This window comes from Balaenoptera acutorostrata, chromosome 9, assembly GCF_949987535.1.
Source record: "Balaenoptera acutorostrata chromosome 9, mBalAcu1.1, whole genome shotgun sequence".
In the NCBI taxonomy this organism is placed as follows: domain Eukaryota; kingdom Metazoa; phylum Chordata; class Mammalia; order Artiodactyla; family Balaenopteridae; genus Balaenoptera; species Balaenoptera acutorostrata.
The window spans coordinates 39,376,068-39,388,835 of record NC_080072.1 but is presented as its reverse complement, the minus strand read 5'-3'; the positions used below and the strand labels follow the sequence as shown (position 1 = coordinate 39,388,835).

The following is a 12,768-nucleotide window of genomic DNA, read 5'->3' as shown; positions in this document are numbered from 1 at the left end:
TAAAGATTTCTCCTGAATAGTTTCAGATTCTTCCTAACCCTGTTTACTTATAAGCCAGTTATTGGAATCTGTGAGGAATGATACTCTGATCTGTGAGTTGAGAGCTTTAGTGCTTCCTGGAGTTTAGCCAAGGATGTATGTACAATGGTTTCTTGTTATGTCTTAACCAAGACTGTATTCTTTTAACAACAGAGATCTTAAATTGATGTCATAGGTATTTATTGGACTATTTCTATGGGCTAAAATATGCTGCTGGGCTCTGTATTGCCATGAACACAACACATGCAGCCTCTGCCCTTCTTTATGAAGCTTGCAGTCTTTTGGGGAGAAAGGCATTAAAAGAATTACTTTAAAAATTAATTGCAGGGACTTCCCTGGTAGCGCAGTGGTTGGGAATCCGCCTGCCAATGCAGGGGACACGGGTTCGAGCCCTGGTCCGGGAAGATCCCACATGCCACGGAGCAACTAAGCCTGTGCACCACAACTACTGAGCCTGTGCTCTAGAGCCCGCGAGCCACAACTACTGATCCCACATGCCACAACTACTGAAGCCCATGCACCTAGAGCCCGTGCTCCACAGGAAGAGAAGCCACTACAATGAGAAGGCTGCGCACCACAACGAAGAGTAGCCCCTGCTCGCGGAAACTAGAGAAAGCCTGCGTGCAGCAACGAAGACCCAATGCAGCCAAAAATAAATAAATTAATTAATTTTTAAAAAATTAATTGCAGTAGTGATAAGTGCTGTAAAGAGAAGAATACTGATAACTTTGAAACTTAGAGTAGACAGAAAATGAGTAAAAGCTCATTGATGGAAAGGGAGGAGAATGTGCAGAGGCTTAGCACAAGGCATGCATGTGCCTTTAGCCTCAAGCAAGTAAATATTTAACTGCAAATGAATAAATGCCTTTACTGGAGGATTTTGCTATTTAAAGAAGTCTTGTGGCAGATTATTTCATAAAGTAAATAATCTTTTAAGTAAAGCTAGATCTTCATCAAGCCGCTTTGTTTAAATATAACTGCACCGATGTTTTTCATAAACAAAATATTCTGTGGCTCTTACAGAGTTCTACTAGAAAGAAGTTTTTGCCACCCAAGGAGCCACCTTCAAGAAAAATCTAGAAATCATAGAAGCCATTGTAGGATGGTCCTACTGGTTCTATTAAACTTCCTAAAACTGGTCCTTGTACAATTAACAGAGGTGCTACAGATGACCAGGGAAATTTGCCAAGCAGATTAGCTGTGAGGCAATTGACTAGTTATTCCCAGTGTTCAATAACTTATCTCTGATTTATTTTTAAAGCTCCCTCTAAATGGATTTTAATATGAATGGTTTTACATGCTGTGCATAAGAGGCTATGTTTTTCCCCAATTGATTTAAAGTAGCCAACTCTAATAGTTCTATTAATCTAATTTATTCTCCACTTTACAGTTTCTGTCTTCATTCATCTTTCTTCCTTACCTTCCCATCTCAGAAAGGTTTTTCTGTTCTTTTCCAAAGTTAACACTTTTTATTTGTGCCTGTAAGCCCAGTTAATTGGTGACTTGCTCTGTCAGCTGTAACCTTGCATTTCCTCCATATATGGACATATTTAAAATTATCCTGTAATTATCTACTTATCCCCCTCCACACACGCACCTCTCCTATCTTTCTCAGATTTTAATTCATGTTTCCTAAAATGTGGTTCATATGGTATGCAGTTTAATTTTACATAGTATAGACAGGTTTTTTAAATGTTTTTAATAGTTATGTGTTTATTATAATGAATATTATAAAATTAATATTAAAATATTTAATGGTTCCATAGATGTTATAAAAATTATTATAAATTAAATTAGTATTAGTATATTAGTATTTTAATACTAAATAAAAATAATACACATATTACAGAAATTGAAAATAACAGTTTTAATTCTTACCAACCCTAACACCTTCGCATGTTACCTTATAGATGTGATTTGATAGAGAATAAACTCTTGGAAAGACATTTTTAGTAACTGCTTTTGTCATTACAAAATACATATTTATTGTAGATAGTCCAGAAAACAAAAAGAACATTCAAATCATCTGTAGTCCTATCACCATCGGTAGCCACTATTAAATTGGGTGTATGTCTCTCCAGTCATATATATTTGCAGAATAGCATAATGGAACTCCAAGGTCAGACTGACCCAGATTCAAACCCAGTTCTACTTCTTGATGCTTTCGGAAAGCATCTTGATCTCTCAGACCCAGTTTCCTTTATCTGCAGAATGGAACTAATAATAGAACCTACCTCAGGATTGTTAACTGGGGACTGAATGAGATAATGCCTATAAAGAACTTAGCCCAATGCCTGGCACATATTACAAGCAGTCAATAAATTGTAGAAGATTTTTTAAAATTTAAGAATATGGAATCAGACTACATGCTTTTTTTGCTTGCTTTGATCACCTAACAGTTTATCTTTTCATGTCATTAAATAGTCCTTTAAGGAATTCCCTAACGGTCCAGCGCTTAGGACTGCGCACTTTCATTGCCAAGGGCCCAGGTTCGATCCCTGGTCGGGAAACTTAAATCCCACAAGCTGCGGTGCAGCCAAAAAAAAACAATAGTCCTTTAAAACAGTGGTTTTCAAACTTTTTAAGCAACAGTAATCCTCTAATCAAAATCTTTGGAGGACATCAAATAAGTAAATCAGTTAAAAGATGGTATTATATATTAAGAATTTTGACCCTTTATCATATATGTATGGATATTAAAACTGGAGATTGTAAAGTAACATGGGAAAATGTTTTCAATGGCAAATAAACAAGATAACTTGGCTGTACTTCATGATTACATTTGTAAGGTGAGTACAGATAAGCACAATTTAAAATTAAGAAAATTGATGTTAAAGTTGTGAGATTGTGGCATTTTTTAAATCCCTTTTTGTTAACTGAACTTACTAGGCTCTGTCCCAACATTTATAAATGCCCACATAATACAGACTATTTCTACCTGCGTGACTCAACAGCACCTCACACTCATTTTCAGAGCTGAATTCCTTGCCTTCACTTTCAAACTTGTTTTTCCTTGTTACTGTTTCTGTGAGTGGCATCACTGTACTCATGTCAGTTAGGCTTAGAAGTGGGGTGTGAGCAAGCAGCTGTGACACCTCCTTCACCTCCTTCAGCACAGTGTCTATTCATCCTGCTTCCTCAGTACTCCTCCTTGTCCCTTCCTCTCCATTCTCACTGCCAGCAGCCTGGTTCAGACCCTTTCTGGTCCTCTCTTCAGTCTCTCTCATATTGCCTCAGATTAATTTCCTAAAATACAAATCACTTCCTTACTCAAATCTTTAGAAGTTTTCTGTTGTCTACCACATAGGGGGGTATTCTCCACTATCTGCCTCCATCTTAACTGTCCAACTTCATATCCCACTGATCCCCATCATGAACTTTGTGCTACATCCAGAGTGGACTACTAACCATTCGCAGAGATTCTAGAGCCTTTGCCCCAAGCCATTCTCTTTGCCTATAATGCTTATTGCCATTTCTCTGTCAAAACCCTCATTCAAGACCCAATTCATAACTAACTTATGTATAAAAAAGAATAAACTACCGATACATGTAATAATATGGTGAATTTCCAGAAACATGTTAAGCAAAAAGCCAGAGACAAAAGCATACATAGTGCCTGAATTCCATTTGTATGAAATCCTAGTACAGACAGAAACTAATCTGTGGTGATAGAAATCAGAAAACAGTTGCTCGAGGGTGGGAGGAAGAGAATTGACTAGAAGGGGACGTGAGAGAACTTGGGGGGTGATGGAAATGTTCTCTGTCTTGTTTTGGGTAATGGTACATGGGTGTATACAGTTGCCAGAATGCATCAAACGGAACACCTAAGGACTATGCATTTAGTGATTTGCATTTTGTTTGTTCAGTTAATTGTAACTGAATTTTTTTTATTGCCCTAAGATATCTGTGACAAATATTTGACAAAGCCTCTCGTGAAGAAGTTAATTGCCTCTGAGTCCTAATTCAGAACTGTTTTTTGTCTCCCTTTTGGGACTTTACACATTCTAATTTGTATATACACACACACCCATCTTGCTCACTAGACTGGAAGCTTTCTGAAAGCAGAAATCACTACTGGCAGACATTTGTCTTCGGGTAATCCCTAGACTCCTTGGCTCAGTACAGAACTATTGAATAAATGTATTCACACTGACCCTTTTCCTTTCCATTTTTGGGGTGGAGTAGCCTGTAAGGAAACTAAAAGGGAAGATCTGGCTACTCAAAATTCAGGTAGTCAACTTCAGAGAAATTAAAATTTCACTCTTTTTTTTTTTTTTACTTGTATTTTTGATTTTTAAATCACTGTTTCAGTGAATAAGAAACATTACAATAAAGCTTCACTTGTTTGCTCAAATTTAATTCTTATGACACCTAGATATGCTAACTTCTCTGAAATTATAATTTGTACCTGAAGAAGTAAATATTTTTAAGTTATATTTTAAATCATTCCTTTGGGAATGAAAACTAAAGTCATAACTTCACCAGAAATGGCATATATGTGCCATTTGTGCCACCACTTTCCCCATCGCAGCCCATGGCAGACTTCATCAATCATGGCATCTTTCCTGTTGAGCCCAGACGGCCTCAAAATCCTTTTCAGCCTCATATTCCAGACAGCTACACTCAAGACTCTAGGATTTGGGTTGGGTGGTTAAGATTCCCAGGATGGGGTGAAGTTGGGGGGAGCTCCAAGCTGTTTCTTCCTAGGTAACAAATTAGCCATATACAAATGAATCTTCCTCCTAGACTGGAGAGCAGTTGAAGACATTTGATTGTTAAAAGATGTGGAAGATAGCATCTGAAGTGTTAAGTGTTAAATTGTTTCAGTTTTATGTTTATGCATAGGGGAACAGACTTAGACTGGGTTTTTAGATCTAGGAGTGGTTTTAGGAAGGTCACACAAACCCTTTGACTCTTAGTTTTTTCAGTTGAAACAAATTTGAACTAAATATCCAGTAGAGTGCTGTGTAATTCTAAAGTTCTGCAGTGTAGGTTAGAGACCGCATATTTGTAGTGAAATCATGTGTTTAAGATTTAATAATATAACAGGAAAATAAAAATAAATTGAAAATACTCTGATTAGCATATATGGAAATGGTTTGAAAACTGCCAGGTGTTGTCAACTTTAAGTGTTGTGTAAATTCATACCTGTGGTATGAGCAAAATGAAATTTGATTTTAAAGGAATAACGCCATACAGCTTTATCTTCAACTCTGAATGAGGGAGAAGACTTTTTTCCCTCCTTATTACTCATTTTAGATTTGGAAGGGACTCAAGTCAACGAATCCAACCCTAATTGAGATGTGAAATCTTTTTGTCTTTTTTAGCACCTTCTAGCCATCATGGCAACTTCATCTGAAGAAGTTTTGCTGATTGTAAAGAAGGTGCGACAAAAGAAGCAGGATGGAGCTCTGTACCTCATGGCAGAAAGAATTGCTTGGGCACCTGAAGGCAAAGATAGATTTACCATCAGCCATATGTATGCAGATATTAAATGTAAGTCAGCTATACTAAGTCTGATGTATGTCATATTTTTTAGTAACTTTATAAGAAGACTGCTTATACAGTCTTTGTGGGGTTTTTATTATAATGTCAAAAAATCAGCTGTATAAAAATAATTATAGAGTAGGATCATTGAATATAATTCTGTAACCTGCCTTTTCTACAATAATAGAGTATGTACAGCTTTACATGTGTAAATCTACCTCACATAAAGATCTCCACACATTCCTTCTTTTAAGAGTTGCATAATAGTCCACTGAATGGATTTACACTTATGTATTTAACCAGTCCACTATCGAAGGACATTTAGGAAGTTTTCAGAATTTTGTTATTGAAAACAATGTTGCAGTATTGATCTATGCACTAATATCTTTTTGAGGTTGTATGTATGGGATACATCCTTGCAGTGGACTTACAGGTTCAAATGGTTCATGCATTTAAAATCTTGATAGATGGACTTCCCTGGTGGCGCAGTGGTTAAGAATCCAACTGCCAATGCAGGGGACATGGGTTCAAGCCCTGGTCCGGGAAGATCCCACATGCCGCGAGCAACTAAGCACGTGCACCACAACTTCTGAGCCTGTACTCTAGAGCCTGCGAGCCACAGCTGCTGAGCCTGCGTGCCACAACTACTGAAGCCCGTGCGCCTAGAGTCCATGCTCCGCAACAAGAGAAGCCACCGCAATGAGAAGCCCACGCGCCGCAACAAAGAGGAGCCCCCGCTCGCCGCAACTAGAGAAAGCCTGCATGCAGCAGCGAAGACCCAACACAGCCAAAAATAAATAAATAAATTTATTTTTTAAAAAATCGTGATAGATGATGCCAGATTGCCCTTAATAAAATTGTATCTTTTAAGTCGTCTAATTAATCTTTGCTTATGTGGCCATCATCTGTTGAGAAAATAGACTTAATTTTATACTAAATGTAGATGGGAGAAATACAGAGCATAATATTTTTATATCCTTTTTCTTTTTATGATTTTCAAGTATGAAGGCTAACATCAAAACCCCTTCTCTTTTCAAATTTGCAAAATTAACTTTGAATTTATTACCCAAAGGGTATGGTACTTTGTGGCTCAATAATAATTAGGTTTAAAGGCACCAAGTGAATCCTGGGATTTAGAACCTTTACTCTGAAAGGGATTTCTGCAATTCACCTAACTAAAAGACCTTGAATAGGAGGGACCCCAGGGGAGTTGGGCAACAAAGCCCTCAACAAATTGTGGTATCTTAACTGTGACCATCAATATGGATTCATTTATTTTCCTGGATATGAGATTCTTCTCCTAGATAAAATCCTCAACGGATTTCAAGGAACATGACACCTCAAAACATAGACAATCCTCAACTTGCAAGTGGTCAGTTTACAAATGTCCTTTGTGTATGAACAGTTGCCCTAAGGACTTACCTCTAATTTGCTGCTGGAAATGACCAAGATGCTCATCTTTCTCCACTGAAATAACTTAGAATCTTAATTTTCAAAAGGAAATGCTGTTTAAAATTCATCATAATTCAGTACTGCCTAAACTATCTGGTCTTTGTCCACTCTCCTGGTAACACTACTTCCTTTCAAAACTTTGTTTCTGTGGAGAAATGCCTCACGAAGTTTCTAACAATAGTCTTACAAACTAACATTTGTTCTACAATAGACTCATAAATTAGGAACTGCCTGTATTAGCATTTCTCGCCTTATACCTTTGCAAAACACATACTCAATGTGATGCTCACAGCATGCAATAAAGAATATGCCTGTCTTCTGTATTTCAGCAGTTCTTCTCAGCTATTGGGGAGGAGAGCACGTACCCAAATTTAGATCTGCACCAGATCAGTTTTCATTTTAAGCTGAATATTTGAAAGAATGCTCATTTCTGAAAGAAGCCATTGGAAGTTGTCAATAATAAATTACTAAGGTGAAAATTAGCAGTTAGATAGTTAAAAAACTTCAAAAGTAGGTCTCTCAGAGGCACATGCTAAGATAGAGCAAGAATAAAGCAGTGACTGAGAAAAGATAGGTAGAGAGGAGTGATAGATGGTTTTGGAGGTATGGAATAATGGAACAGGCTGGCTGACAGTGTAAATTGCTTCATATTGCTCTTTTTGGCAGTAAGGTATTTCATCTAAACTTGGTTTGGAAGCAGTATCTTCATTGAAAAAGTTTCTGTTTATTTAAGTGTTAGTAGGTTGCTTGGGGCAGAGAGCTCTAGGTAATGGGTTCACACTACCATTAGTCACCCATTTAGTGAGACAAAGCCCCTTCATCTCTGTTTCCCTTATGAAGAAGACAAGCCATGAGGCCCACTTTTTAAGAATACAAGATCTCTATTATGTAGGTATATTTTGACATTTCCAGCTCCAACTTATTATGAAAATCTTCAAAGTTACAGAAAAGTTTAAAGAATAGTACAATGTATACGTGTATATTGTATCCCATCTAAATATTAGTTATTTTGCCATATTTGCTTTTTTATGTGAGTGTACACTTTGACTGCTTATAACATTATGACACCAAGAAAATTTTAATAAATATCCAGACCATTGTTGCATTTCCCCAGTTGTCCAAAGTTTTTTATAGCTGTGATTTTTTTTTTTTTAACCAATACCTAGTCTAGGTTCATGTATGTAGTTGTAGTCTCTTTAGTCTGTTCTTTAAGAGTATGGGCTTGTAGAATATCACACATTCTGATTTTGTCTGATGGTCTCCTCAAGGTTTTGTTTAATTTTTTTCCTGTATACCTGTATTTCTTATAAATTAAAAGTCAGGTCTACAGGCTTGATTATACTCAAGTTAAACATTTTCAGCAAGAACAACACATAAGTGGTGGTGTTGCTATTCTGTCACCTCAGAAAGCCCATAGTGTCAGGTTGTTCCATTTTTAATGAGGCTAAGTTTGATCACTTGGTTAAAGTGCTGACACCTGATCTCTCAAATGTAAAATTACGTATTTTCCTTCGCAATTAGTAATTAAGCCATGGGCTATGTTTTGGAGTTTTTTGAATCATGACAAATCATTTTTATTAATGATAATGTCGGAAGCAGGTGTTCAGGGTGGATTCAGGACTCTGAGTTGGCTGTTTAGAAAGTTTTAAAGAAAGCTGCCCAGTTGAGTGGAAACCAAAGCCCTTTAGTATCCATAGGTGGAAGCAGTGGGTGAGAAGTGCCACACAAAAAGGATACTGAAGAAGGAAGCCAAGTGTTAGCAGTGAATTTGTTGAACCATGCTCTGGTTATATGGGGTTATTTGAGAAGTGTATATTTCTGCTGAAGCATCAAGATTGGAATAGGGCAACTAAAGCCCAAAGGAAGCCTGAGTCTTCTTGAGAGAAGTAACTTATTGTATGGCTTTCCACAGTGTGAGTGTCCTCATCTAACTAGCCTCATGCTTCTTTTTAGGCCAGAAAATCAGTCCAGAAGGAAAAGCTAAAATTCAACTTCAGCTGGTCCTGCATGCAGGGGACACAACTAACTTCCATTTTTCCAATGAAAGCACAGCAGTGAAAGAGCGAGATGCAGTGAAAGACCTTCTTCAGCAGTTGCTGCCCAAATTCAAGAGGAAAGCAAATAAAGAACTGGAAGAGAAAAACAGGTGAAGGAGGGAAAGAACAGCCTTTTAAAGAGATGCTAGGTTCTCACCAGTCAAGTAATAGTTTATTTCTCACCCCTTGTGCTTTGACAGTGTAGTTTAGGAAAATTTGGGCTTTGTTATCTTTACCTTTACCTTTACCTTTGGTTATTAACTTTAGCATCTTACTAGCATTATTATTTAGCATTAACTTTAACTTACTTAGCATTAACTTTAGCATTTTACTAGCTTTGGCTTTCGACAGATTAGATAAACTCAGACGAACTGCCTCAAGCCTAACGTCTGATTAGGAACAGAACTGCGATTCGAAGGTGCTAATAAGGTCCCTTAATTCTCTAGTTCTCTGTCACAGAAAAGATACTAAACCATTAGAAATGTGTTTGTGAATAAGAAACCTGAAAGAAGTCATACTGTAAAAAAGTTGAGAAAACATCTAACATAATGAGAATTTCTGATAAGATGAATTATCTTTCTGTGCTTATGGCTCCAGGTGCTTATCACCATGAAAAACTAGTTGCTAGAAAATCTCTCTTCCCCATTCACCTTTTTGTGAAGGAGAATACAGTACAGTACAAATACAGCCTTTGTATCACTGGAATATAGGGATGAATAAGACCCAATCCATGCCCTCAAAGCGTTTAGCCTTTGCTTTTTCAGACTGACTTCTGTTTATCTGCACTTACGTCTGTTCCTCCAAAAATGTTTTTTTTGCTTTTAATTACTAACAAATGAACTAAATGACCTCTGCCGCTCAGCCATCACAAAATGAAAGTTGGGTGTTTCATGTGGCTAAAGTCTTTTTTGAATGTTACCTAAATGGTGTTTTATTCTAAAAGTTCAATATGTTCGATATATTCTATCACCAGAATGCTGCAAGAAGACCCTGTTTTGTTTCAGCTTTATAAAGACCTTGTTGTGAGTCAAGTGATCAGTGCTGAGGAATTCTGGGCCAATCGTTTAAATGTGAATGCAACAGAGAGTTCTTCCACATCTAATCATAAGCAGGATGTTGGCATTTCTGCAGCATTTCTGGTATGTGACCCTTCTAGATTTCTAAAGGGAAAAAAAAACATGGTATATGTGTTAACGATGCCATTTCTTTTGTAAAATTTAGCATTTTCTTCAAGTAAATTAATGGATACTTCAGTATCCATGGTATTCTTCTAAAATAATTTTTTAAATACATACAGTATCTTTTTTAATTTATATATTTTTTGCCAATGGTATTTTCTTAGTTTTTTGGACTTGACCCTAGTATGCTGGAAATCAAATGGACTTTTGAAAAAGAATCTTTTAGCAATTGGACTAATGCTTATTTCCCCTAATACTTTTAAATTTAGGGCTTTCAGCTACCTTTTTTTTAATGATTACAATATTTTACTTATAATGCAAAGTTTAAATGTATAATGACCACCATGTTATAAAAAAGTAAGATCTCTAAAATGTATCTTAAGAGGAAAATTGAGACTACCTTATGTGTGGAATTAGAAAGTGAAATTCAGTCTATACTCTGGTAAAACCAAAGCAGTATTTATACATTTAACAAAAATTTGAGTACCAGTTAAATGTTTGGCATCTTTCTTAGTGCTTAGCAGTGAATTGAATTAATAAGGCCTTCTTAAAGAAACCAGTCAGATAATATTTAACTACTTAGTAACCAAATAGTTAAATATTTGGTAACTGTATAAGTTTTATGTTAAAGCTCCACTAGATATCTGCCTTTGGCCACACTTAAATGTGCCTATTTGACCATGTTGTATTTTCAAAAAGCAGATTTTACAGTTCACTAAAATTATGTGAAACCAGCTCAGGCTTCTGTGAGCCCTGTCTCTATGCCAAAAGCATAGGTGAGGGACTTATCTCTGTCTCTGTATTTCATTCAGAGAGTCTGTTTTTCCACCTTTGTCCAATGTCCATTGGGTTCTTAGACATCTTCCCCCAATATTCTAACAAATACAGATATATATGTGGTCTTTATTTTAGGCTGATGTCCGGCCCCAAACAGATGGATGTAATGGTCTGAGATACAATTTAACAACTGATATCATTGAGTCCATATTTAGGACCTATCCAGCGGGTAAGAAAAATCAGTTCTTTCAGATAGTTAAAATATTTGTTTGGATGAATTCAGTAATGTATCATTGAAAAACAAAAGGCTTTACCTTTATTCCTGATGAAGTGCTATAAAATATGTAAAGTACGTTATCCAGTGCCTGACATGTGGTAGATACTAATGGCTTAGCATATAATGTGCTGTCATCAATCCATTGGTATGATGACTTTCCCATTCTTTCCACCGGTGGTTCTTAAACTTTTTTTTTCTTTAATATTTAAGTTATTTTTTTCTTTTTTATGTATATTTTTTTTTAATTAATTTATTTATTTATTTTATTTTTGGCTGCATCGGGTCTTAGTTGCGGCGCATGGGCTCTTCGTTGCAGCGTGCAGGCTTCTCTCTAGTTGTGGCCTGCTGATTTTTCTCTCTCTAGTTGTGGTGCGCAGGCTCCAGAGCACATGGGCTCCAGAGTGTGTGGGCCCTGTAGTTTGTGGCACAGGGGCTCTCTAGTTGAGGTGTGCGGGCTCAGTAGTTGCAGCACGCAGGCTTAGTTGCCCCGCAGCATGTGGGATCTTAGTTCCCCGGCCAGGGATCGAACCTCCGTCCCCTGCCCCTGCATTGGAAGGCGGATTCTCTACCACTGGACCACCAGGGAAGTCCCTAAACTTTATATACCCTTTAACATACATGAGTAAGATGACATGCTCCAGAGGCATCAATAAATGAGTCTCTGCAGCACTAACTCAGATCATCCTTCATGCTGCCTCCCTTGCGGAAATCATCCTAAAAATATAAATGTTTTGATTCTAGCTCTAGTGATTTATGATGTGCAGCCAAGGTTGAGAGCAGCTGCTTCAGTCATTCTTCTAACTAAACAAAGCTCTCAAGCCATACACTATTCTCTCTTTCTACTTCCTCACTCCTGCCCCTTTAGTCCTTAGGAAACATCTCTCTCCCACAGGACTCAGCTCAAGCATCACTTCATTGCCACTTCTGTAAAATCCTGACTGTCTTAGGCAGATATAAGCCCCCTCCCCACTCCTTCCATAGGGCCCTGTTTCTTACCACATTATAATGTAATTATTTTCTTATCTTTCTGATAATAACATAATTATGTAGTGTTTACTATGTGCCAGACACCATTCTAAGGCCTTTATGTATGTTAACTCATTTAATCATCACAGATAGTACCTATGAAGTAGGTACTATCATTACCCCCATATTACAGATGAGGAAGCCAAGATAAAGAAAGATTAAGTAATTTGTCCAGCATCACACAGACAGTAAGTGGCAGACCTAGAATTTTAAACTTAGGCTCTCCAGCTTAAGAGACCTAAACCTCTTAATCTCTTTGCTTATTGAACAATGTAAGCATCTGGAGTGCCAAACTGATAGTCCAGTGGGTTATGGAGATCTTAATTTCCCCAGCACCTAACACGGTGCCTTGGATTAAAAGTGTCCATGTATAAGTGATCAAATAAGCAGACTCAGGTCTCACTCCAAGAAGCTTGGTGTTTCCACTAACACTTTGAAACTTGTTAATTTTCTTGGTACACAGTAAGGTTTTGTGGGGCTTCCCTCGTGGTCCAGT

At 37.2% G+C, this 12,768-nt stretch overlaps 1 protein-coding gene across 1 annotated transcript in view; it reads left to right on the top strand.

Moving 5' to 3' along the window:
• GTF2H1 (general transcription factor IIH subunit 1) overlaps positions 1-12,768 on the top strand; it is a 33,985-nt gene that overhangs the window by 2,481 nt on the left and 18,736 nt on the right. The window contains exons 2-5 of the mRNA XM_007174844.3: positions 5,367-5,535; positions 8,932-9,124; positions 9,988-10,153; positions 11,105-11,198. Of these exons, the coding sequence (XP_007174906.1) occupies positions 5,382-5,535; positions 8,932-9,124; positions 9,988-10,153; positions 11,105-11,198 (607 nt within the window). The 5' untranslated portion in view covers positions 5,367-5,381. The remainder of the gene's footprint in view (positions 1-5,366; positions 5,536-8,931; positions 9,125-9,987; positions 10,154-11,104; positions 11,199-12,768) is intronic.